General features: G+C 43.5%; 1 protein-coding gene across 22 annotated transcripts in view; it reads right to left on the bottom strand.

Moving 5' to 3' along the window:
- The window catches only part of ADGRL3 (adhesion G protein-coupled receptor L3), a 574,776-nt gene that overhangs the window by 366,375 nt on the left and 180,456 nt on the right, over nucleotides 1–27,945 (bottom strand). For all 22 annotated transcript variants that reach the window (XM_082206024.1, XM_082206018.1, XM_082206034.1 and 19 more), the window contains exon 3: nucleotides 9,148–9,369. In XM_082206024.1, coding sequence (XP_082062150.1) covers nucleotides 9,148–9,205 — 58 coding nt within the window. In that variant the 5' untranslated portion in view covers nucleotides 9,206–9,369. The remainder of the gene's footprint in view (nucleotides 1–9,147; nucleotides 9,370–27,945) is intronic.

Here is a 27,945-nt window from a genome sequence, read left to right as displayed (position 1 = left end):
GTTGTGGCATCCATGCAACAACTTCTCTACCCAGGGTAAAAACAGCATTATCTCAGTTATATTACATTGTAGTTAGAGTACTGCATCCGCCCACCCCGAAGTGATTGCACCATGAAATGTTAGTCTGGTGTGGAAAGGCTTTTCAGGAGTTCATTTCCAAATCTAAGATAGCCAGTAGATTCTCTGATATCAAAGAACCCTTTTGGGCTCTTTCACCTCTAGTTGAATGAACAGGGTTTAAAGCCTTTGTTATAAAGCCCTAGGGGACTGTGATTGACTTATACAATTGCTAGCGAGGAATGGAAATCTCAAATACAGACTGTATTTGAATACTAATCTAACAAATAAGTTGGAAGATGGGAAGAAGAAAAACCAAGAATGCATTTTAGAGTTTGAAATTTCCATGTGGTCAAGATTATTCCAAATTACGTTTCAGAAACAATATGACCTAGCTGTTTTGATCTATGGAAACTGATTCAATTATGGAATTAGATTGCTTTGTGCAAGCGTTCTGGCATTATGGATTCTGTATACAGAGATGTGTCATGACAAACTGGGTGTTTTGCCAAAAGCACTGCACAGAAAGGCCTAAAAAAACCCTAATATAACAAATGATTTCACATACCACTGATGACATTCTTGAATTACAACATTGTAAATCCATCCATGCTACAAAATAATGACATGCCTCTCTATGCAGCAGAGAAAGTATTAAAAAATTAGAACAAATTGGTTGGCTGGGATATTCGTGTCAAATTCCAAGGGCGATTTTTGTGACTTCCAATTAGAGAAGGTTGGAACATACAACAGTATATCAAAATGTTGAATTCTACATCTCCATTTTAGCCCAAATTCTTATGTGGTATGAAACTGTAACAAGCTCCATTTCTCTGTACATAGAGTAACAAGGCATAGAATAGCATTAGAAAAACCAAGCCTTCAGCTTTGCCAGAAATGCACCAATTACTAGATGTCATCTCTGAATGCCCCCCCCCCTGGATAATGGTATCTTAGTGCAAATTCCAGTAACTATTTGTAAGCTACTGTTATGAACACATCTCCATATATTTTTTCTGACAAACAAAACATTACAGTTCTTAATAATGGAATTTCAGAATAAATCTTTTTCAGTTATGTGCATTGTCTTTCACTCGGCTCTTAAAACGCTGCGTTATTCCACTGTCCACTTATCCGTCCTTTAGCTTATTAACAGCTGGAGCCTATGCATATTTATTTACAAGGAAGTGCCATTATGTTCAATTCCAGGCAAGAGAGCGTATCATAGCAATTTAATAGCGCAGACCTGAGCATTTAGAAGCAAGTCTGATTGTAATGAACTGGACTCGCTTCCAGGTAAGCATAGTTTGAATCAAACTATAAATCTCCCTTTCAGTGTGAAACCTGTCAATCTGATATAAAATGTTCCTGGACTAACATGCAAATAAATGTAAATATAAACACTAAGATCGAATGGAGTGACAGTATCATGCTAAGTTTACACTGGGTTTAGTGTTTTAGGATTTGGGATCTTAGATACATCGTCATTGATAATTCCAATCTGGCGGTGCAGGTATGGAGTGGGAGAAGGTAAGGGCAGCTTATTTTAGCTGTCAATTGCAGGCATAGGCAAACTCAGCCCTCCCGATGTTTTGGGACTACAATTCCCATCATCCCTGACCACTGGTCCTGATAGCTAGGGGTCATGGGAGTTGTAGTCCCAAAACATCTGGAGGGCCGAGTTTGCCCTTGCCTGGTCTACTGAGTTCAGAAAGAGTGTTTTTAAATTGTACTACCTCTCGATATCATATCATTATGCTAGCATAGGGAATGGAAGAAGAATTTGGGGGAGTTTAGAATAAGTCTATTTATTACTCCCCTAAAATGTCATCGGTGTTGCCCCTTTTTGCCTCTTCTACTAGCATGTCTGAGAAATGGTTATGAAAGTATAATGTTCTCCTAACTGCAATCTAGTACAGAATCTACTTTTGTTTGTCCCCATGCTAATTTCAATTTGTTGGTTAGCTTTTCTAGTAGGCCTGTTCCCCATACAGTGCTGCCAGCCATGGCGGAGCTCAGTGGATGGAGGAGCCAGCCAAGTCTCAGGGGGGGTACTTGCCTGGAGGCAGAAACCATATACAAAGTCCAGTCCAGTCCCAAGGTCAGGAAATATCTCAGTTCACGTGGTCAGATGATCCGGGGTCAAGAAAGGCATTGAGAAGCAAGAAGCGGCAAGGTCTGGTCAGGAACAACGAATGTTGTTTCCAGCAACTGACTTAGGCTGGAAGCCCTGCTTAAGAAAGCTGGAGCCAGCTGGTCCTCATTAGCAGCAGGTGGAGTCACTTCACCTTTTGCTCCTTCAGGCTGCTGCTCAGCAGGTGAAGCCAACTCCTGGCCCATGACATACAGTTTGGTACCAGTGGTCCATGTTCACTCTTGACCGTGAGTGAGAGAGCTCCCTGGGAGAGCTCTTTCGATAAGAAAGGGCACTTTGCAGGAAACAGTGTAGTCTCAGAACACATGTAGGAAGAATGCACTAAAGATACTTGCTTCCTCCAGGCATTCTTGGACTACAACTCCTAATATTATGAAGCGCAGTACAGTCATACCCTGGGTCAGTGGCGTAGTGTGGGGGGTGCCAGGGGTGCCGGCCGCACCGGGCGCAACATCTGGGGGGGGCGCGCTCGCTGCCTCTGGAGTCGCCGAAGAGCCTCGGGCGCAGGCTGTAGCAGAGCCGCATGTCTCGCGGCGCCCGGCTGAAGGCGCCCGGCAGGCAGCGGCTCTCAGCGCTCGCCGCGGAGGACGCGCCAGGCAGCCCCTCCTCACAGCCCCGCCTCTGCCGCTGCTGCTGCAGCGGCAGAGCCATGTTGCATTTTCCTCGCCTCTCTGCCCCCCTCCTCCTCCGGGCAAGCAGCGTCGTTTGGGCGGCAGCGCCAGCGGCAACTCGCAGGTTAGGGGTTAGGGGGGCGCAAATTACGTGCCTTGCCCCGGGTTAGGGGGCGCAAATTACTTGTGTTGCCCCGGGTGCTGACAACTCACGCTACACCGCTGCCCTGGGTTGAAGTAGCTTCGGGATGAATATTTTTGGGTTGTGCTCCGTGGCGACCCGGAAGTAATGGAGCGCATAACTACCGGGTTTCGCCGCTCGTGCATGCATAGCTGTCAAGTGTCCCTTATTTGGCGGGACAGTCCCTTATCCCAGCGCCATGTCCCGCTGCTGTCCCTTATTGATGATGTCCCTTAAATTTCCTGGGTTTCAAAGGAAGCAGCTCCTCTCCCTCCCTCCCTCCCTGCCAGCCAGGGAGGAGGGAGGCTCCAATTGTGTTGCTTGGCTGCGTTGCTCACCCAATAAGGAGTCTAAGAACGACTGGGGGGTGGAGCTTGCATGCCTTGTGCCGATCAAATCAGCCACGTTCCCTGGGGACTCGCCTTTGCTCAGCGCTTCCCAGCGGAGAGGTGACGGTGGTTTTCCTTGAGGCTCCATTTGGCTGCTGGCTGGGCTTTCTGCCTTTGGCTTGGAGGGGCTCAGAAGCTGAACATACCTGTGCCCGGAAAATCCCTTATTTTGGCTGCTGATCCCTCATTTTTGAGGCTGCTGGTGCCTTATTTTCAAATTTGACAGCTATGTGCATGCGCAGACGCTCAAAACGACGTCACACGCATGCACGGAAGTGGCAAATCGTGACCCATGCACGCGAAGACGCGGGTTGCGTTCGCTTCAGGATGCGAACAGGGCTCCAGAACGGATCCCGTCTGCATCCAGAGGTACCACTGTATACAAACTTAATGAATAAAATAAAAGTTATGCTTTTATCTATTTATTTGGCACCATCAAAGGGGTGAATCTGCGTTCAGTTCAGATGCATGTTCTTGGGACTAAGTGCTCACCGTATTTTTCGCCCTATAAGACGCACCAGACCATAAGACGCACCTAGTTTTCGGAAGAGGAAAACAAGAAAAAAAATATTCTGAATCTCAGAAGCCAGAACAGCAAAAGGGATCGCTGTGCAGTGAAAGCAGCAATCCCTCTTGCTGTTCTGGCTTCTGTGATAGCTGCGCAGCCTGCATTCGCTCCATAAGACGCACACACATTTTCCCTTGCTTTTTAGGAGGGAAAAAGTGAGTCTTATAGAGCAAAAAATACGGTATATTATTGAGCACAGCACCTATTTACATGGGCTAATCATATGCAAGGCTAGGACTTTAGGTGTCCTCCTGAAAGACGCTCAACAACTTAGGGTTGCCCATCCAAAAATGGTGGGGGTTCCTGCACCCCTTTTTCTAGAAAAAAGGACTGTGCACAGCAGAGGAATATCACTGAATACCCTTTACACCAATGTATGCAGTGTTTTCAACATGCACTGAATGTTACACATGTGAAAAAATACAAAACATCAGCTCAAAACTGTGCAGTGCAGATATCCAAAACAGTGTTAACTGTTTTGCCTAAGAAATATGATGCTCAGAGCAGGCACGCGGCTGAAACTAGAGCAGAATTAGTCTGACGATATGGGGGGAAAATACAACTTTGTTTACTGCTAAATCACTGCTTCACTAATCAGTTCAAAATGCAAATGCAGGCTATTTCCATCCGTATCTGATAAATCAAAACAGGCTTTTCAGAACCATCACTCCCCCCCAAATACAAATCATTTGTCAAATTAGCAATCTGCAGATGAAAAGCATTTGGAAGGTAAATATGAAAAACCCCTCGATTGAAACAACACCATGATAGGATTTGCACCCACTATTGTGTGTTATTTTCATATTAATTCAGAAGGTAATCTAAGTGCCATATTGATATTCCTCATGAATAAGCAAGTATTGAATTAAAAAAACATTGGTTCAATGTGAAAATGAAACCAGAGTGTTTTCCTCTCTAAAGGACAGCTGTCCCAAACCTGCTGATATCAAGGTATTTTGGACCATGATGAGCAGTTGTCAGAGATGAGAAAAGCTGTGATCCCAAATATGTGGAAGGCACCAGGTTGGGTAAGGCTGCGGTAGGATTTCATTAAGTGGGAAATATCCCACTTATGACTTTGTTTGCATCCTGCTAGCTACAATATCTGAAATTCCTTTTTATGACAGTACAATGGGGACAACGGATGGGGGATAAGTGAAAAGAGGATGTAAGCAGTGGAATAAGAGAATGGTGATAACACACCTTCCACAGCCTCTCTTCTGACAAGGTAGGTAGGCGTTATATATAGGGACAAGGGTGGCACTGTGGTCTAAGCCACTGTGCCTCTTGGGCTTGCCGATCAGGTTGGCGGTTCGAATCCCCATGACGGGGTGAGCTCCCATTGCTCTGTCCCAGCTCCTTCCAACCTAGCAGTTCGAAAGCATGCCAGTGCAAGTAGATAAATAGGTATCACTGTGGCGGGAAGGTAAACGGCATTTCTGTGCGCTCTGGTTTCCATCATGGTGTTCCATTGCACCAGAAGCGGTTTAGTCCTGCTGGCCACATGACCCAGAAAGCTGTCTGTGGACAAACGCCGGCTCCCTCGGCCTGAAAGTGAGATGAGTGCTGCAACCCCACAGTCGCCTTGGACTGGACTTAACTGTCCAGGGCTCCTTTACCTTTACCTCTTTAGACATTATATTGGGTCCTGAAGCAGAAGATGATGATGAAATTTGAAACCACTTGGTCTGCAATGCCGTTGACATTGGAGATATGTATCCGGAGTGAAATTTAGAACCAGAGGTTGAGCATTTCCAGCTCTATTTTTTCTAACCTACCCTCAAAGTTAAATAACATAATTCTTAACAAAACATGGAAGATATTCAGTGTGTGTGTGTGTGTAAGTGTAAATTCTGAAGCGTTGCTCTGCAACCACAAGAATCCGAGATTTTAGAATAATTTAAATCTTGGCTCTCCATATAGCATGAAGACCATATTAATGATATAAACAAGCCATTAGGGAGGGGAGGGGGTCATGGGTCAGAGGTAAGAGTCCAAGTTTAAATGCCGTCAGCCCTAGGTTGAATTCCAGGCACTTCCTCTTAAAAGAGGTCAGGTGGTTGGGCTGGGACAGATCCTGAAAAGCTGAAGCTATTCAGAGTAGATAATAATAATAATAATAATAATAATAATAATAATAATAATAATATATTTTTTTAATTTATATCCCACCCTCCCCAGCTGAAGCCGGGCTCAGGGCGGCTAACAACAATAAAATACAACACTCTAAAATAATTTCATTTATAAAAGTAATTCAAATCAAATTGATGGCAACCATTGGGCTAGAGTTCTGTGAGGATTACCAAAGGAGGGAGTCAGGCTGTGCCTTGGCCAAAGGCCTGGTGGAACAGCTCTGTCTTGCAGGCGCTGCGGAAAGATGCCAAGTCCCGCAGGGCCCTGGTCTCTTGTGACAGAGCGTTCCACCAGATCGGGGCCACAGTCGAAAAAGCCCTGGCTCTGGTTGAGGCCAGCCTAACCTCCCTGTGGCCTGGGACCTCCAACTCTAGGCTGGACAGACCAATGGCCAGCTTTGTGCGTTCACATTCTCCTCAAGCTGCTTCTTGCTCCACTCCATCCCAACATGTTTAAAACTTATTTGAATTCCAGTGTGACAGCTGTCAAAGCACATCAAACGTTTTCCTTGAAAAAGAAAACTGTCTAATGCCTAACATCCAGCATTCTTTCTATCATTATCATTGTATATCATGTTCATTTATGGGCAACTGCAACAACTAAAGGGTTCTCTTAGGATGAAAATATTCCTTTTCCTTCCCATCGATCCACAGTCCTTGTTTCTATGCTGAGAGATCTGCAGTTTATTCCAGTGCAAGTGGAATTCAATTAAATATGAATTCTAAGTACTTCGGCATGAAAGCTCACTGTCTCTGAGACATTCCTTGGTTATGTGAATTAAATATTCCTTTGGCTTCTGAAAAATGAACAATTTGTTTTTGAGCCAAATTAAATAAAACAACTAAACATCATTAATGTCCCTGGCCCCTGAAATCTCTCATTTTTTATAACATATACTAGGATTTCTAATTAATCTTCAATGAAAAATGAAAAATGACAAGATTATATTCTGTTTTATTCAATTGTATCCTGTATTTCCTTTAACAAATATCCAAGGTGGCTCACAGCACAGTCAAAATATTTAAACCCAATCAATAAGAACTATATAAACTGATCTAAAGGAGAAAAGACAGCTGATAATTTTAAAAACAAACGAGCGAACAAACAAAGAAATGAACAGGGGGAATTAAATCCCACCAGCAACTCAGCAGAAAAATGTCTGCCAGAAATGAGATGTTCTCACATGCCAACAGAAGTAAAACAGAGAGGGTGAAACAGGCATGAGAGGAGAGTGGCCATGGAGGGGACAATTCTTTATGTCCTCTCTGGGCACAACTCATATGCTGGTGGGGGCATAAAGAGATCTTACTAACTGGGCAGGTTCATGTAGAAGAAGAAAGTCCTTCAAGTATCCTGGTTCCTAAGACAGTTTAGGGCTTTAGAAGAACAGGACAAACAGCATTTGCCCAGATATGTACCCAAAGCCAGTGAAGTTAAAAAGGAAGTCCCAGCTAAAGCCAACAGTCTATCGGCCACATTCTGGGCCAATATTTCCAGACACATTTCAAAGCCGGCCTCACACAAAGTTGTGGAGATGATTAGGGAGGAAAGTGCATTGTAATAATCCAGCTCTGGTGTTAAGTATGGCATGTGGAGTCACCAGAGCCAGATTTGATTTCTCCAGGAATGCCCACAACTGCAACCTGAGAAGCCAGATAAAAAGCTGAATGGACACAGCCTGCAAACCAGAGTATCCAAGGGGACTGCTATCCCCTTTCCAAATCAGTCTGAACTCCTATTCCTAGATCAACCTTACCAGTGTCCAGGAGCACATCTGCCTTGTCTAGATAATGCTTTCATTTGTTTTCCCTCACACAGTCCATTACTGACCTCAAGGACTCATTTAGTATCACAACCACCACGCCAGAACGTAGCACAAAGGAGAAACAGAGCTGAGGAGCATTCTTATGTGGATGGAACGGTACTCCAAATTCCTGGAAGACAGGTCCCAGCGGTTTCATGTAGCTACTGCGTGACTTGAGAAACAAAATATTTGGGAACCCAGCAAGCCAAAGAGAGTTCTCCAGTACCACTGGCTAGAACTCCTCGCGCAGGGAAGTGATGGAACCAGCACAAAGCGAAGACACCAAGTCCTATCCCGGCTAGGTTATATTGAAGGATGTCAATAGTACAGACTGCTGCTGAGAGGTTTAGCAGAACCAAAAGGGACTCACTCGCCTTCATCACTTTCTAGCAGAGATAACAGTTATTAGCCAGGCAGGAAGGAGAACCTCAAACCTCACACCCTCTGCTCAAGAGAAAACCAATATTTAATGTCCATCGGTGCTTTATGTTGACAGATAAAAGGGCTCTTAGTCCCCAAACCATTCAAGTATTTTCTCCCACTATTTATGGTAAGGGCCCTCTGGAAATTTGACTACTGAAGAGGGAAAGAGGGAAACACTTTCTCTGGCAGCCAGGGTCTTCTTCCCAGTCTTGCTTCTCAACCAAATCATTAGTCTCAGCAAGATGATGCCAGGTGGGAACATTGCTAGGTACTGACAGAGGTAGTGGCAATTCTAGATCTTTGGTTAAATATATGTATGCGTCCCATCATGCAGATGCTGGCATAGCGCTGAGCCTGGGATGGTGAGGAGATCCCCTGCCTCCAGCCTCTGGGCTTTTGCAGAAAGGTGCTTATAGCACCTCCCCACCTCCACTGCCATTGCTTGGAAAAGGCCACAAGGAATGGAGACAAACGTCTCCTCTGCTCTCCCCAAACTCTTTCTGAACTGCCATTGTCACCAGACAATGGGCGGGAAATTGCCACTGACAAGTGGACTTAATTGAACCCTGGCATTTGTCACAGTGTGGATGCTGGCTTTCTAAAAAAAAGAGTCTGCCTGAATCAAACATTCTACATTTCTGAACCGAAGCAGCATAACCAATGCAATATCTATCTATCTATCTATCTATCTATCTATCTATCTAGAAGCCGCAAATCAACAGGAACTCAACACTTCTGAAATTTCATCGTTCCACAGCAGAGTTCAACTTCCACGGGCAGGGCGGAGAGGGTGGGGGAGGACTGAATAAGCCCTTCATGTACTCACCGTGGATGACTGTGGATGCCAAGAGCATTGTGAGGAACAGCAGCTGTGGCGGCCACATGACTGTGGACCAAAACTTGAGGGTAATTCAGCAGCGAAAGTTTCCAAAAGAATGAATCAATATTTCTCTCTGCTGATAATCCTCCAGGTGATAATTCGCTTTAATCCGAATGGTGTGGCTACCCTCTAAACCAACACCCTCACCCAGTGTCCAAAATTCAAGACCTAGAAAGAAAAAGAAAAAGGGGGAAACAGTTAAGAGACTGGGTGTTTCTAAGCACCACAATCACCGTGCATTTGGCAAACAGTTGCACCAAGTAATACTTTCCAACAAGCCTTTGCTCATGTCTCTGTTCGATAATTAGAACTAGAAATATGTCAGGATGAAGCAGACATTCTATTGAAAATTTAAGCATAGGATTAATGCGAATCTGTGGGATGCACAGATTGCATGAAGGCATCAAGAAATTATAACTGGAAAGCAAGACCTAAAGAGAAGACACAAAATAGCAGTGTGGAACAATGCTTTGTTATTTCTTCCACAAGTTTATGAGGTCTAATTACAGGCTTATCAGGTCCTTGAACCACAGTCCTGAACAGATGTAAATGTATAATAAACAAAATAGCAAAGTAAACTCTCTCAAGGCACAAGACTTTCCCTGCTTCACTTCCCAATCCAAAAGGGTAATAAGTAAAAAAATAAAAGTCTTATCATTTACATAGCGCTTTTCGGATGTGCGTAATCATTTGTCTTGCAATCCTCAGAGTAGGTAAATTATGTATTTTTTAAATTGTGATATTGCAGATGACAACCTGATGTTGAGGGAGACAGCGGCTGCAGCACAGATTTATTTTATTTATCAGCTTTCATGTGAAGAAGCAAGCACAGACTGAGACAAAAGTTAATTTCCTGAGGGGGCTCTGGAGCCCCTAACAAAGGACTTCTGCTGTCTTCTCCGCTGCCCCCCTTCCCTGTCCAGGGACTTGCTCATTTTGCATTATATGGTTGCAGTATGTTTACGATGTGGCTGGAATCAAAAGGGGGTGGGGGTAGGATAGCCGAACAAACCCAAGTGGTTTGCATTGAGTAAATCCTCAAGGACTGCTGTCCTGGCCTAGCTGTCAGTGGGCTTCAAGAAATGGAATCAAATGGAAAGGATATAACTGCGGCTACGTCTAAAATACTTGTTTGTGGCTCTGCATTCAAAGAGGCCCTTAAGAAGCTGGAGAGAGTTGTGATATGCCTTCCAACTTATCGATTTTAGAAAGTTTCATCTGACAAATTTGCCCAGACTGACTGTAGATGCTAACAACAACAACAAGAGCTACTGACAACTGAGCTGAACTGCTTTTCAACTAACCCACAGGGATATTATGGCCATAAAACCTATTCCCCGTCCCCTCCAGCACCATTCACTCCTGAAGGCTCATGCGCCAGATTGCAGCGAGTGAGTAAGGTAGTGTCTATTGGCAAAACCGATTTGGTGTTTCGCAACTTTCTGACTAGTTGCAGGACCTTAGCCAGACCTAGCAGAGTAAACGCAGAATCCACAGAAGCAATTGGCTACTTGGCTGCAGACAGGATAGACGAAGCAGGAACCAGGAACTTGTAGTTAGGTGTTTATTATATACAGTGGACTATATACAGGAACAGAACATGGATCTTATGCTAGCTCTCTCTGACACGACTCACAGCTCCTACACTGACACACTGAACCACTGAACTTACAAACTATCAGTTAGTAGGCCATTAATTATCCCTCCCTTGAGAGAGCTTGACCAGTCAGGGAGCTGTCTCCATGCCTCTGTTATCACCAGGCAGACTTACTCCTTCAGATTGCCTTCTGGCTGTCTGCCAAACCTTAATTGACTCTAGTTACAGATAGGTAGTCGTGTTGGTCTGACATAGTCAAAATAAAAAAATTCCTTCCAGTAGCACCTTAAAGACCAACTAAGTTAGTTCTTGGTATGAGCTTTCGTGTGCATGCACACTTCTTCAGATACACTGAAACAGAAGTTGCCAGATCCTTCTATATAGTGAGAAGGTGGGGAGGGGTATTACTCAGAAGGGTGGTGGGAATGGGAGATTGGCAGATAGCTGAGATAAGCCTGTTGATGACTCTTGACGACTGCAATAGGTCTCACCCCTTGTCTTTTCCTGTAAGACCTATTGCAGTCGTCAAGAGTCGTCAACAGGCTCATCTCAGCTATCTGCCAATCTCCCATTCCAACCACCCTTCTGAGTAATACCCCTCCCCACCTTCTCACTATATAGAAGGATCTGGCAACTTCTGTTTCAGTGTATCTGAAGAAGTGTGCATGCACACGAAAGCTCATACCAAGAACTAACTTAGTTGGTCTTTAAGGTGCTACTGGAAGGAATTTTTTTATCTTAATTGACTCTGTGTGAGTAGCTGCACATACACAGATTCCCAACAGTGTCCCATCCAAATCTTGCTATATCAACAGCAGACCCTCCAAATGTCCTTATTTTCCAGGGGCAGTCCGGGTTTACAGAAGCCGTCCTGGTTTCTGATTTGATCCCAGAACTGTAGTTTGTTAGAGTTGTGGGGATTTGTAGCTCTGTGGTGTAAACTGCAGTTTCCATGATGATTTGGGAAGAGGTGTGCTTTAAATGTATGGTGTGTACTTCAGCCTAAGTGGGGATGAGCCAGAGGGGAAAGGGCTAAACTCCTTCAGCCCTGATGTTAATGCCCACACTGTGGTTAGAGGTTAGCTGAATAGTTCAAACCTGCCCTTGTTGTTGTATCTGCATCTTGTCTTTGTACCAAATGTGCAAATGGGACTTAGGTTTTTTTTAAAGAAAATAAAAACTTTGCAGCTTTTACAAATATTCTGTGCTTGCAACAAAGCAGGTTAAAGGAGCAACTTGAAAGAATATCAAGGTGTGTCTGTAATTGATTGTATAAAAAAAATGTTCATATGTGAAAAATATCCCCCCCCCCTGATAATAGGCTAACTGATAAATAAATAAATATCCTGCTGGGAAGCAATTTCAGCGGGAATGTTCTCCACATGAAAAGCAAGTTTAATTGTCTTTCAGAACTGTAAGTTGTAATAAATTTCTGTTAATGTTTAGGAGCAAATTTGGTTTAATGATCATTGCTATTTTTGGCTGCAGGGTGACATGAAGTTTAAGTGTAAAACAGATTAATGTTTTACACTACGGTGGTTTTCTTGCAGACTCTCCTTGAGTTAACCTTTTCACACCTCAGAAACCATTTAATATAATTTTACTTCTAATAGGCCAGAGGCAAACAGAAGCATATTTGCCACTGCTGAATGAGAATTTCTTTTCAGGTACAAAAATGTTTTATATGTGCCCATAGGCTTAAAAAAAACCCCAACAACCTAGGAGGTGGTCAATGAATTAATAAAGGGATTTTCGGTAGATGTGGAGATGTGGAGGGATCTCTTGTTCTGCATACAGACACAGCCATGAACTGGGAGAAGGATCTTTGCCAGCAAGCAAACAAGCTTTGTTGAGCCACTTCAAAAGTACAGGAGTGCAAAAAGAACAACACTCTTTAAACCTCCCCCAATTAAAATGTTCTGGCAACATCTGGGGAAAGCTGGAATCTCTTATCTAAATGGAACACGGAATCCTTAGGAAATGTATTTTTGTTAAAATTGAGGTGTGTGTGTGTGTGGGGATGTATACTTGGAACAAGAGTTTTATAATGAACAATAAAGTTTCTCCTGAAAATTGGTAGTGTGTTACTTCAAAACCCACTATGAAGTGTCAAGCTGTGTCCCATCTCCTCCAGGCTGTAGGCTGATCTAAAAAGAAGCAGGAACAGAGAATTTCTGTGGTGGAGGCAGGGAACTAACAGAAAGGCTCCTTCACCCACCGCTGATGAATAATACAGGCTCAGAAAGCAGCTGTAATAGCTCCACAGAATTAAATGTCATAATATAAATAAAACAAGTAAAAGACGGTTTAGCATATTAAATGCTCGGCTCCTCCAAATAAAGCCCGGTGTGGAAGGCACATGCACACGCAAAAAGCCGTTCCCCCGATTTCAACTTGCTAATGATCCACGGCATGCTACAATTAAAGCTAAGTGCATTTCCTTTAAATTTGGCAACAACCAGGCATTATTATTTCCCCCCAGAAAGGTAAGCTTATCCTAAATAATTCCTCGCTTTCAGCCACTGAATTACATGGCGGCTAAAACGCATGCTGTGAAGAGACACGCCGGCTCCCTTCAGGAGTTCAGGGCTTGCCTGGTACAGAGGGATCACAGGGGCAGACTCTACTCCAGATGTTTTGGCCTACAACTCCCATGATCCCTAGCTAACAGGACCAGTGGTCAGGGATGATGGGAATTGTAGTCCAAAACATCTGGAGGGCCGAAGGTTGGGTATGCCCGCTCTACCCAGTGCATTCACATTCCTCAGCACACAGGAACATTATAGACACATGAAGGAACACATGTAGGGCAGGATGACACCAGCTTCCATGCTGAATTCCTAGATACATCCACTGGGTGGGTGAGAACGCTAATGATATCTGAAGGGGGTTAGTACGCCAAGACAGCTGGGAGTCTTAGCAGAGAAAGCGGACTCATCTGCTTTGCATAAAAGAAATGTCCTGTGTAGCAGGAAACACCCCCCCCAATCATTCAGTTTGTACAAACTTCACACACACTCACACACTACATTCGCTACACTTCTGTTATAAATTCATAGAAAATCAACCATACATCGGATTTTTACTCCATGTTCCACTTTTATTTTACTCCATGAAGGAAGGACTACAAAATGGGGAAGGTTTGATACAGAGCACCCATAATCCCTTCACCATCCCAGCACATCCACAGGAGCCCTGCCCCGTTGCTATGCCAACCCTGATGGTCCCAGACAGAAGACAATCAAGATCACAAAGAACTTGCATATGGGAGTGGATTCAGCACAGACTGGAACAAAGGACAATAATCAGCTCTTCCCTCTGGGGGCAGGAAACTGCAAACTCCCCTCTGTCACCTGGAAAGTACTCATGGGGAGGGGGAAAGGGGGAACCAGCCAGGTGACAGGACACTCAGGTTACCACCACAACCCCTCCTTTCTGTGATGTATGCATGATGTTTCTGGGGTTGGGCTGGATCTACAGGATGGGAATTTCAAAAGTCTTTATAAGACCTTGCACACCATTTATTCTGTGTCCCTCCTCTCTCCTGCAAGTGAGGGGAGCACCCTGTTGCAACAGTTCAATAAAGGCCAAGCCTACAGGCTGCTGTTTTGCTCCAAGTTATCCTGGTTGGTGTCTTTGTTTTTGTCCAAGGGAGCCCTCGGATTTTTCCGTTAACACCTGTTTGGGGGCCTCAAACTACCCTTCAACAGAGGATCACAGAGCGCTTTGCAATGTAAAAAAACACGAAAGTGCATACCATCGTTAGCATCTCTTGATACCAGTTAGTATCTGTTGAATTTTCCACAGGTTGGGACTTTCATGGTGGATACTAATGACGGTATTGCACTTTCGTGTTTTTATGTTGTGAAGCGCTCTGTGAACCTCAGTTGAAGGGTAGTTATATAAATTTAATAAATAACAATTCAGTAAATAATGTTACAAACCTTATTACGGTCAGACCAGCACGAGATACAAACACGCGAATAAAACAAAGCATATAAGACTTAAAGAAGAGAGGGATAAAAGCAAATAGTTAAAAGTGGTTATAACTCACCTAAACTTAAAGCAGGTAGAGACAAAAGACAAGTGGTTAAAAGGGAGCGACTATAAGGGAGTCGAATCCCCGCGACGGGGTGAGCTCCCCTTGCTCAGTCCCTGCTCCTGCCAACCTAGCAGTTCGAAAGCACACAGTGCAAGTAGATAAATAGGTACCACTGCGGCGGGAAGGTAAACGGCGTGTCCATGCGCTGCTCTGGTTCGCCAGAAGTGGTTTAGTCATGCTGGCCACATGACCCGGAAGCTGTACGCTGGCTCCCTTGGCCAGTAAAGCGAGATGAGCGCCGCAACCCCAGAGTCGTTCGTGACTGGACCTAATGGTCAAGGGTCCCTTTACCTATTACTTCCCTTGATCGGGACACTGGACTTCTGTTGATGCAGCCTAGACTAGCACCAGCTTTTTTTTGCTGGTGCATCCATTCTTGACTCATGTTAAGCTTGTGGTCTACTAAGACCCCTACGTCCTTTTCACATGTAGTCCTGGCAAGCCAGGTGTCCTCCATCCTATATTTGTGCATCTGGATCTTGCTGCCTAAATGTAGAACCTGACATTTGTCCCTATTGAAATTCATTTTGTTAGCTTGTGCCCAGTTCTCCGCGCTGGAGACCTAATGGTCAGGGGTCCCTTTACCTTTTATAAGGGAGGGAATGTGAAGCAGCACAGGTCTTGCATTGTGGGCCTTCAGTTTAGGCCTGGTTTATGCCCATCATGGAAGCGCAAAACCTAGCAACTAAGTAAAATGATAATAGAGCTGGGATAGCTCAGTTAGTAGAGCACCTCTTAATCTCAGGGTTGTAGGTTTGAGCCCCACGCTGGGCAAAAGATTCCCGCATTGCAGGGGTTGGATTGGATGACCTTCGTGGTCCCTTCTAACTCAACAATTCTGATTCTAATAATGTGCCTGTCACCCACATGGCTCTTCTTTCCTGGGATTGCTCTGCTCTACATTTAAAGTACTTGATACAATAAATTCATGGAAAGCAAATGGGGAATAGCGTATAAACAATGAAAAAGAGGGAGAAATCCACAAGCAGCTAAGCACATAAAATATTCACTTTTAAACAGACAGGGAAATAACCTGAAGGTAGTCAGTAAAAAAACAGGCATACAACTCAAGTTATAATAGTCAAATAAAGAGAAGAAAACAGAATGACATAAAGGAGTATAGGGGAAAAAATCTTTGAAACCGTGTTGTCAAAAAATGTAGCATGCTTCCATGGCTTCTTGTGGAGATAATAAGATTCTTTGTAAAAAGCTGGATCAAGGAAGTCGAGGAAAATAAAGGTAACTTATCAACAGGAATGAAAAGGAGAACTTTAAAAGAGGGGAGGGAAAATGTCAGAGCAAATGCAAAGAAGAATCTTGTAAATTGTGGCACTTTAAAGACTAACACATTTATTACGGCATAAACTTTTGCAGACTACAGTACACTTCATCAGCCGCACGAAGTGTTATTATGCTGAGTTGCAGATGTGTGTGTGTATTTTTTCAATTTTTTTTAAATATAAATATATATAATTCAGCTTCCAGCACTCAACTCCCTTCTCTTGAGGGTTTTCATGCAAAGTGCTGGTTGAAGTTCAAGACAGCTTTGCAGGACAAGCGGCAAAGTGCTTACCCATCTCTATTAAGAATGCATGTGGAATACCACCAATATTGGCACTTTAAAAAGAAACGCTGAAGTCCCACCATTTATACGAGGATGGATTATATGGTGGAAAACTCAAATTAAGATGAAGTGAAACAAATTATCAGAAATAAGGCTGGCAGGCAGTTGCAAGAAACACCGTTGCTCAGGGATCCGCCCTGGCTGCTGATTTATTAAAGGGCCAAGTTCTAGTTGTTACTATAAAGCCTTGGGGCGAGGTGACCTGTGAGATCACTTCAGTTGGCAGGGTCAGCCACCACTGCAGGTGCCACATAAAATCACAGAATTGGAGACTTGGAAGGGACCCAAGAATCATCTAGTCTAACCCCTGTGCAATGCAGGAATACACAGCTGTCCCGTATGGGGATCGAACCTGCAACCAGGGCCGGATTTAGGTCTGATGTGGCCCTAAGCTACTGAAGGTAAAGGGACCCTTTATATGTCCAGCTGTCCTTTGTCAACAACAAATTGTAGCTGTTTTTGTGTTGAATATATTGCTAAGGGACGTGGATGGCGCTGTGGGTTAAACCACAGAGCCTAGGATTTGCCGATCAGAAGGTCGGCGGTTTGAATCCCTGCAATGATGGGGTGAGCTCCTGTTGCTCGGTCCCTGCTCCTGCCAACCTAGCAGTTCGAAAGCATGTCATGCGCAAGTAGATAAATAGGTACAGCTCCGGCGGGAAGGCAAACGGTGTTTCCGTGCGCTGCTCTGGTTCGCCAGAAGCGGCTTGGTCATGCTGGCCACATGACCCGGAAGCTGTACACCGGCTCCCTTGGCCAGTAAAGCGAGATGAGCGCCACAAGCCCAGAGTTGGCCACGACTGGACCTAATGGTCAGGGGTTCCTTTACCTTTTATATTTGGATAGTGTTCTCAAAGCTACTAACATGAGTTTGACCAAACTGTGAGAGGCAGTGGAAGACGGGAGTGCCTGGCGTGCTCTGGTCCAGGGGGTCACGAAGAGGCGGACATGACTAAATGACTAAACAACAACAACAACAACAATTTATGGACCTAATAGGTATCTAAAGCCATTTGCGCATGTTGCCCTGCAACCAGTCCATGCAGAATGTAGGCACCCTATATATAGATGTGAGCAAACCAGTGATATTTTATGGAACAGGCGAGCAGGCCGGGCCCATTACTTACATCATAGGAGCCTACACAACTCAAAACACTGTTGCTGTATGTAGGTTTTATTTTATTTGTTTTTTATCTTATATTTTGGAAATGTACATCCAGTTGTTTTTCCTTTAAATTTTTAGGAGCCCCCCAAGAGAGTGGGGCCCTAAGCTATAGCTTGTTTAGCTTATACAGTGGTACCTTGGGTTAAGTACTTAATTTGTTCTGGAGGTCCGTTCTTAACCTGAAATTGTTCTTAACCTGAAGTACCACTTTAGCTAATGGGGCCTCCTGCTGCCGCCGCGCAATTTCTTTTCTCATCCTGAAGCAAAGTTCTTAACCTGAGGTACTATTTCTGGGTTAGCGGAGTCTATAACCTGAAGCGTCTGTAACCCGAGGTAGCACTGTATGTAAATCCGGCACTGCCTGCAACCTTGGCATTATCAGCACCATGCTCTAAGCAACTGAACTATCCAGGCAGCAACATAATACCCACCCCACATTTGTAAGAACTTGATCCTTTAGTGTAGGAGCACCTTCAAGCAGGAACTTTCTCGGTGGTGGCGCCCGCCCTGGGGAACACCCTCCCATCAGATGTCAAGGAAATGAACAACTATCTGACTTTTAGAAGACAACTGAAGGCAGCCCTTAGGGAAGTTTTTAATGTTTGATGTTTTATCATGTTTTTAATATTCTGTTGGGAGGCGCCCAGAGTGGCTGGGGAAACCCAGTCAGATGGGTGGGGTATAAATAAATTACTACATCTACTACTACTACTACTACTCATATTCTTTTCAATGTCTGCTAAAGCGTATTTGCTTAGGCAAACCTGCCCAGATGTTTAGAAAGGAGATGTGGGTTTTAATCTGTTTTTAGTCTATATATTATTATTCATTTTATTAAATGTGTGTATACTGCCCTCCATGCGAAGATCTCGGGGCAGTTCACAGCATTAACTTTTCAAATGTCTTAAAATCATTCTTGCTATTTTTTTCTAAGTGATTTTATTGTTCTGCCTTTTTTTGTAAACGGCTTTGAGGTTATGGTTGTTTCTTCTTCAATCAAGCAGCGTATAAATTTAATGAAATAAATACTGGGTTGTTGGTTTGTTTGTAGTTTGCTCTCATTGGAACTGGTCCAATGGAGGGCTTTGTAGCCTGCGGGTCCACATCTTCTCCCAAGACAAACCCACCCACAGCTGAAATTCCTCCTTTAGCCCATTCCAGCTTTGGATGGGAACTGGCTGTCCATCTTTCTTTCTTTCTTTCTTTCTTTCTTTCTTTCTTTCTTTCTTTCTTTCTTTCTTTCTTTCTTTTAAATATTGTTCTTTATTGATTAAAAAAAACTGCAAATCTATACAAATGTTGTATACTGTCTCTTAACCGATAACAAACGAAAGATATACAAAATAGAAAAATTATAAAGAAAGAAAAAAGAAGAAATAGAAAAGTAACAAAGAAGCAAAGAAATAAAAAAAGACAAAATTATTTACATAAGAAAAGTACTCATTGGCACAATCCTTCCCATCCTTCTCATTATACTGTTTGATATAACATTCTTTTTTTACACAGGTTATATCCTTTCTTTCTGCTTTGTGTACATTCCTTTGATCTTTTTCTTTACAAATATCACTCGATTTCTGCTAATACGGAGTTATTTGTACACTAAAGTTTTACATAATTCTTAAATATTATCCATTCTCTGGTTGTTTTTTTCTTTCGATATTCCTCTGATCCCGTCAGTTTTGCTAATTGTAGATATTCTAACATGAGTATCTGCCAATCTGTAATCTCTGAGAGCGTTTCATTCTCCCAGTTCATGCTAGAAGGGTTCTAGCTGCTGTTATACCATAAAAAAACAATGATCTTATATCTTTAAAAATTTCTGTGTCCATCTTTCTACAGCATTGTGGACCCTTGCTCCTTCCCTCTGTGAAGGAAGACCTCTTTCTCCAGCCTCAGAAAGGGGGGGAAGCAATATTCCCTGGAACGCCTTCATGGGGACTACCGGATGGCAGCCAAACGTGTGTAACAATAACACAGATCCTAATAAAAATTATTCTTGGTATTTGCTGTTGAGAAAAGCATTCCTACCCCTTGAATGGACTCCTATTACTATGCCGGTGTAGTTCTTCAAGAATAGTATAAGAAGCGTCATAAAATGTCTAGAGGGGTGAAAGGCAAACATTAATTAACTTTTTTTTCCTTTAGTGTTTTCTAGGAGGAATTAATTGGTAGGGCAATCAGGACAGACGTGCTTTTAAACCAAAAGCTTTTTGGGTCACTGCAGTTCCTTTTTCACAGCAAGTTCATTCGTGCCTTGCGAGATGAACGTTTTGGCTCCTGAAAGCCGCAAACCCGGTACTGAGCGTTCCAGTTTGCGGACGTTCTTTGGAACCCGAACGTCCGTCGCAGTTTCCGATTGACTGCAGGAGCTTCCTGCATCGAATTGGAAGCCGCATCTTGGTTCCTGAAGGTTTTGGAAGTCGAACGGACTTCCGGAACGGATTCCGTTTGACTTCCAAGGTACAACTGTAAGTCCTGTGGAAGGGTTAACTTCCTCACCATGCCACTCCTGATGCACAGTTTAGGGGACACACTGTACTTTGTTTTATTTGCTTTATTTTTAGGAGGACTGGGAAGGGATTTCTCATGTGAGGCTACAATCCGTTTCCACGACATTTCTCTAACTGCTAATTCCCACATTATATTTGAGCTTTTGCACGACGTAAAAGCCGCTTCCGGAACCATAGTGGACTATGGTGCAGGTTTTGCACTCATTTCCATGTTGTTTGCAAATAGATTTCTTCCGGAAGCAAATAACATGGAAATGGGTACTAAACTTGCACTCTATTCCACTGTGGTTCCAGAAATGGCTCTTACATCCCATGAAAAGCTCAAAGACAAGGCAGCTGGGGGGAAGTCATGAACATGGAATAAACTGCAACGTGAATGCACCATTAGTTCTGATAAGCTAGCGAGCCTGAATGTTTCTTGGCCTTCGCTGGGTGATTTCATTTTTGGATGAGTTTTAATTTTGAAGCAGTTGGTTGATTTTGGCTATTTAGCCCTTTTCTAACATTTTTTTATTTTTTATTTATTTTTTTGCAGTAGTGGGGTAGGAGAACTGCAAACAACAAGCCCTTTTTATTTTTCAGGTAATATGCAAATAATGGGGTCCGAAAATGCATGGGACACAATTATTTCCACATCCCTGTGCCCTGTGAGGATAATTCAGAGCGCAAAATCTATGTCAATATCTTCTAGAGGCATGTAACTACTTGCCCAGTACGAACAAAAGGAAATATTATGCATTCAAACATTAAAATGAGTAAATAATAAAATACAATCAATGATAATATAATTGTTAAATATTAATAATTATGAGTAACAAATAACTAATAAACTTGATCACAGCTACTTAAAGGACAAGAAGAAGGTAGAAGACACGGCAGGCAATTTCTGACGCAGTTGGCATCTCCCAATACAACAATGTCTTCTTTGAAAATCTGGTAATCTGTTCTAGGAAGACATCTTCCAAGTCCTCTGCCTGGTTTGGCGGTCTGTAACAAATTCCCACAGTGACATCCCTATTACTTCCCTCTCCTTTTATTTTTACCCAAATGCTCGCAGCAGACCTTCCTTCCATGCTCAGATTCATGGATTTCCTCACATCCTTTATATCGATAACCGTCGGTGGGACATCACAATGTTGATTACCTGGCAGCACACTGCCAAAAGGAAGAGGGGCAAGGCAGAAGACAGCTCAACATAGTGGGGGCACAGCAGCAGGACCTGCCCCACGCCAAACTCTCTGCTGCCCCACACCTCTCAGTAACCAGCAGCAAAACATGCCACTAATCTAATTGATGTGATGTATTGGATTAGGATATTTTGCTTTTCATTTATTAACCAAGGACTAGTGTTCGAAACTCCCATCGTTCTAGACACATTTTGCAACAGGGAATTTCATTAAAATAAGCAGTTCTTGAGCTCTGGGCACAGTACTGCGCCTAAGATTTCAGATTAAAACTGCAGAGTGGAAGGAAATGAGGACCTTTTCCTGCCTCCCCACTTCCAGCCACTCTCTGAAGATTGGAGAAGAGACCCTCTTAAGAATATTAGGGGGGTGGGCAGGGGAAGGACTGGACCATGTGAAAAATGAATAAAATATTTTAGCTGCAGTTCATTCATTTTCAGCTTTGTATTCTTGTTATAAAAAAGTGTGCCTAGACATTCCGTGAGAGCCAGTGTGGTGTAGTGGTTAAGAGTGGTAGTCACGTAATCTGGGAAACCGGGTTCGTGTCTCCGCTCCTCCACCTGCAGCTGCTGGGTGACCTTGGGCCAGTCACACTTCTTTGACGTCTCTCAGCATCACTCACCTCACAGAGTGTTTGTTGTGGGGGAGGAAGGGAAAGGAGAATGTTAGCCGCTTTGAGACTCCTGAAGGGGAGTGAAAGGCGGGATATCAAATCCAAACTCTTCTTCTTCTTCTTCTTCTTCTTCTTCTTCTTCTTCTTCTTCTTCTTCTTCTTCTTCTTGTTGCGCCCATAACCAAGGTTTAAGGTGCCATTTAGCTCCTAGGTTTCAAATCTCAGTTTCTAACACTGCCTGTGAGAAGTTCTCAATGAATGTTAAAGTTGTGCATAACCGAATGTTCCTCCAAAACAAAACACCTTGCATTTAAAAAACCTAAACTGCTTTGAGGTTGTTATGGTTTTGTTTATGGTGAAGCGGGATATAAACATCAGGAAATGAAAGGAAATTAATAAACTACACATGAGAGAGAAGAATCCTAACCTCCTTCCAAGCATGCCAGTTTTTGGCTTCCGAAATGTTCGACAACTGAGGTGCAGCTTCCCATTGGTTGCAAGAGCTTCCTGCACTCAGCAGAAGTTACGTCGAACGTATGGCTTCGGAAAAATGTCCGAAAACCGGAGCATTTACTTTCAGGTTTTTAGCGTTCGGGAGCCAAAACGTTCCAAAACGGAGCCGTTCGGGAACCCAAGGTTTGACTGTACATGGATTTTTCTCACATAGGAGAATTTGCTCATGTGAGCCAGGGAAGCTAAGCTGCCTGGTCAGCCACTATTGTTGTTGTTTAGTCGTGTCTGACTCTTTGTGACCCCCTTGACCAGAGCACGCCAGGCACTCCTGTCTTCCGCTGCCTCCCACAGTTCGGTCAAACTCATGCTGGTAGCTTCAATAACACGTCCAACCGTCCTCTGTTGTCCCCTTCTCCTTGCGCCCTCCATCTTTCCCAACATCAGGGTCTTTTCCAGGGAGTCTTCTCTTCTCATGAGGTGGCCAAAGTCTTGGCGCCTCAGCTTCACGATCTGTCCTTCCAGAGCTGATTTTCTTCAGAATGGAGAGGTTTGATCTTCTTGCAGTCCATGGGACTCTCCAGAGTCTCCTCCAGCACCAGAATTCAAAAGCATCAATTCTTCAGCGATCAGCCTTCTTTATGGTCCAGCTCTCACTTCCGTACATCACTACTGGGGAAACCATAGCTTTTACTATACGGACCTTTGTTGGCAAGGTGATGTCTCTGCTTTTTAAGATGCTGTCTAGGTTTGTCATTGCTTTTCTCCCAAGAAGCAGGCGTCTTTTAATTCCATGGCTGCTGTCACCATCTGCAGTGATCATGGAGCCCAAGAAAGTAAAATCTCTCACTGCCTCCATTTCTTCCCCTTCTATTTGCCAGGAGGTGATGGGACCAGGTGCCATGATCTTGGTTTTTTTGATGTTGAGCTTCAGACCATATTTTGCGCTCTCCTCTTTCACCCTCATTAAATGGTTCTTTAATTCCTCCTCACTTTCTGCCATCAAGGTTGTGTCATCTGCATACCTGAGGTTGTTGATATTTCAGCCACTATAGCTTTATATATACATTTGTACTTCTACTTACGGCAAACCCCGAAGTGTATACGTCTGGGTTTCGCCGTGCGCGCATGTGCAGAAGCGCTCTGGACCCCGGGAACGAATTAAGTTCGTATCCGGAGGGTCCACTATAATGCTATTCCCTTCCCTTCTTGTTTGGTCTGCTCCTTTCAATCCCAGCATTTCAATTATGAGTCTCATCTTGTAAGGCTTCAGTAATGCCCATTCAATCCCATTTGCCTTCCTGGATAAATATTTTGAGTGGACCCAGTTTATTTTCCATACTCCATGCCTGACCCAACCTGCTGCCTGCTACCCAGAGGTATCTTTAGACCAACAAGAAATGAAAATGCCTTCTGACATGTTAGATAATTTGCAAAATGTATCCCTCCCCCCCTCACCCCCCCGGCTCTGACACTATTGGTAGCTGGCTTCACAAGCCTGTGAAAAGCTCTCTTCCTCGCAGATGCCGATTTAAAATGTCTTGTCTCTGAAGCTGAAGATGTTAAGAAATAAAACAGATGAGTTGATAATTAGCTGCTCTCAAGCATTTCATTTCTGCAGGTAATAAATATCTACGTTTTAATGCTCTGTCAGCAGATAATGATGAAATGTTCGCCCTAACTGACCAACAGTAAAAAGTGAATTTTTCTTTAAGCCTGGAATTACTTTTTCTTTTTTTACAGTACTCTTAATGGAGCCCAATAAAACATCAACATGTTTCATCGTTATCTAGATTCAATAAACCCTCTACCCATTTAATTAAGATAACATTACAAGCTATATGTTTCAGGTTGAAATACAGGGCAAGGTTAACATCTATCTGCCCTAATTATTTTCAGAAAGATACTGAACTTCATAAAACATTTAAAAAAACGTGTTTTGGAACTGGTAAGAAGCCTATGAACTTCAGTATAATTAAGTTCATTTGCAGTTCTTTTGAACATTTGCCAGTGACTAACCTCCATGTGTCAGTATCAACTAACATGGTGCACATCTGCATGTAAAATGAACAAAGTCTTGTGGCATTTTCAAAACTGATGAATTCATTACGGCAAAGGTTTCATGGACTACACTTCAGTCTGTAAGTTACTCTATTTAACCGTCTTAACGGAGCCAATAACAGGGCTCAAGCCACCAGCCACACCACAACCAGTGTTCGAAACTCCCATTGTTCTAAGTGTGTTTTGCGACAAGGAATTTCTTTAGCGCAAGCAGTTTCTGAGCTCTGGGGGCAGTACTGCACCTAAGATTTCAGATTAAAACTGCAGAGTGGAAGGAAAGGAGGACCTTTTCTCTGACTCCCCACTTCCAGCTGCTCTCTGGAACAATATTAAGGTGGTGGGGGCAAGGGAAGGACTACACCATGTGAAAAATGAAAATATTTTAGCTGCAGTTCATTCGTTTTCAGCTTTGTATCCTTGTTATTGAAAAAGCGTGCCTAGACATTCTGTTGTTATGCCCATAACCTGGGTTTAAGATGCCATTGAGCTCCTAGCTTTCATATCTCAGTTTCCCAGTGCCCACAAAATATCCATCACAACTTATACCTGACACTCTGAAATAGGTCTTTAAAAAAAAAAAGTTAATAAATTGCATGTTCTCCACAGTGATAGCTATCAGAAAGAGATGCACAGAACAGATAAAACTAATTATTTACATTTCTAAGGCACTGCATCTCAAGGGTTTAATATTAAAGATAGTAAAGATAATTCAGTTTTATAGTAGTATAAGGAACTTGCATGGACTAGAACAGGCATCACCAAACTTGGCCCTCCAGATGTTTGGGGGCTACACTTCCCATCATCCTTGACCACTGGTCCTGTTAGCTAGGGATGATGGGAGTTGTAGTCTCAAAACATTTGGAGGGCCGAGTTTGGGGGTGCCTGGACTAGAAATACCATGTCAACTCCCCTTTGGGTTTTGAGCCACTCCATTTGACCACCACCCAGCAAAGGTTAGCATTCTGTCCCAACTGAGCCCAACCTTACTGGGCTGTTTTTCTAGAGAGTTCCCCGACTTTGCACTACTGCACACCTTAGGATGCTCCCAGGCCTATGGCTGCTTCCTTCTCCTAAGTATGGAAGATGCATCTTGACTGCATAAGGACCACCTTGGCTATTTGCAGTTTTAACTCCTTTTCTTTGCTGTCTGTGAGGGATGCGGGTGGCACTGTGGGTTAAACCACAGAGCCTAGGGCTTGCTGATCAGAAGGTCAGCGGTTTGAATCCCCGTGACGGGGTGAGCTCCCGTTGTTCAATCCCTGCTCCTGCCAACCTAGCAGTTCGAAAGCACGTCAAAGTGCAAGTAGATAAATAGGTACCACTCCGACGGGAAGGTAAACGGCGTTTCCGTGCGCTGCTCTGGTTCGCCAGAAGCAGCTTAGTCCTGCTGGCCACATGACCCGGAAGCTGTACGCCAGCTCCCTCGGCCAATAAAGCGAGATGAGCGCCGCAACCCCAGAGTCAGCCATGACTGGACCTAACGGTCAGGGGTCCCTTTACCTTTATTTTTCCTTTGCTGTCTGAGCAGTCCAGGACTGCTTGCGCTCTGGAGAGGTCAGTTCGGTGCTGCTAATACAACAAAAATAATGTGGGATGCAGCAGTTATGAGTTAGCAGTCTCTGCTGCCACAGGAGGCGCTGTGATTCTCCAGGGGTTTGACTTCACCCCCAGTGGCGCATTCCACCCCCCCAAAAAAAACCCCAAGATGACTGACAAGCGAAAACTTTTAAATATGCACAACCTCTGGCCGGCCAACTGAGCGCTCCCAAAGCCCTTGCATCGATTCCACTTCTCAGCCATCATCAAGTAAAATTCCTTCGGGCACGACAGATTCCAAGCATTTTATGACAGGAAAATGAATGACTCCTCAAAGCACTGGGCAGTCAGATGAATAAGAAGGGCTACAATGAATGGGGGGGGGGGAGAATATAGCTGTGGCCTCAACCTACTTTTGCTGCAGTGCTCTGAAGTATATTTGGAGACTTTTCAGATGAGATAAGGGAAACAGAGCTAGACACATTGTGGGGGAGGGGGGACGCAACATTTCCGCCAGTGCCCATTACTGGAGATTGATTTTATAAGCCTCACGGTGCAGGGTGGTTTAACCCCCCCAAAAAAAACCTCTCAGCTATTTCTTCAATGCATGATTTCTACCACAAGGATTTAGTTCATTAAAGCCCCCCAAGAAGTACTTTAAAACATGCAGCAGAACCATCTGGACTGCTCGGGGCTCAGCTCCTGTTGCACTGATTAAATTTTGTCGGCACCTGCTATCTACTTAAAGTAATAATAATTCAAAATTAAGATGAAAATATCAAGAGTTGCCAGCATAAGGACAGACTCAAACACCTGACAGAAAGTGTTGGCTGAAACCACCTAAAGGACAAGTCCTTTTCCTAATTAGGACATTCCTACTTTCCCTTCTTGGGAAGGAAACTTAAAAGAAATGCCCTAAAAATTGGCAGGGCTATTTTTCTAGAAAAAGAGGTGCCAAAACTCACAAGGAACATCTCCCTTGTTCTCTTCTGTGAGTTTCATGGCTTAGAGGAGATTTGGACCTAGGCTGCGATCCTATACCCACTTATCTGTAAGTAAGCCCACTCAAAATCTTTAGATAGATAGATAGATAGATAGATAGATAGATAGATTTTAACATATAAATTATAAAATGTACCACAAAACTTATCACTTATACAATCTTTTTAGACTTCCATCAGCACCTCTGATGATCCACCCTTTTAACCACTTCTTATGCATTTCTTAACTTTATATTGCCTTTACATCTCTTAACAAATCATCCTTCCCCTTCTCCATTTTGCAATACTTCCAATAATACTCCTCACACTTCTTGCAAACCTACAAACGTTGTCTGATCTAGTAAGCCCACTCAAAATCAATGGGACATACGTCTGAGAAGACAAATGTACAGGGTTGTGCCGAAGAACTCTCACCAACTACCCTTGCAGACCACAATGACTTTAATGCCCTCAGCCAGGCCATGAGGTGGGGAAATGAGAAAGGGGACACTTTGCTTCAGTTCCAAATTGTACAACATCCTGGCAAATGGAAACCTGCAGCCAGCTAATGCTGTAATTTATGATTTGTTCACATTAACTATTCAGTGTTACAAATCAAACTCTCCATGTTCTAATATCCTGTAGTAATGAATCACAGCTTTCAAACAATAACATCCTATTTGCAGTCATCTGCAATTTTTTTTAAACTGACTAAATCTCTTCGATGTAAATGTATATATATATATATATATATATATATATATATATATATATATATTTGCTTTCGTAGATTTTCACGGGTACAGGAATGCAGGTTTTGGTGTCTTCGGGTGTCTTCCCGTGTAAGAGTCGGGGTGTCTGTGCGACGTTTCGACGAGGTCTCACTCGTCATCTTCAGGCTGGTGCTTTCGGCTTCTTGTTA

This window comes from Podarcis vaucheri (assembly GCF_965113315.1).
Source record: "Podarcis vaucheri genome assembly, chromosome: 17".
NCBI lineage: Eukaryota > Metazoa > Chordata > Lepidosauria > Squamata > Lacertidae > Podarcis > Podarcis vaucheri.
Note: the sequence above shows the minus strand (reverse complement) of the source record. Positions and strands in the feature narration are given on the sequence as shown.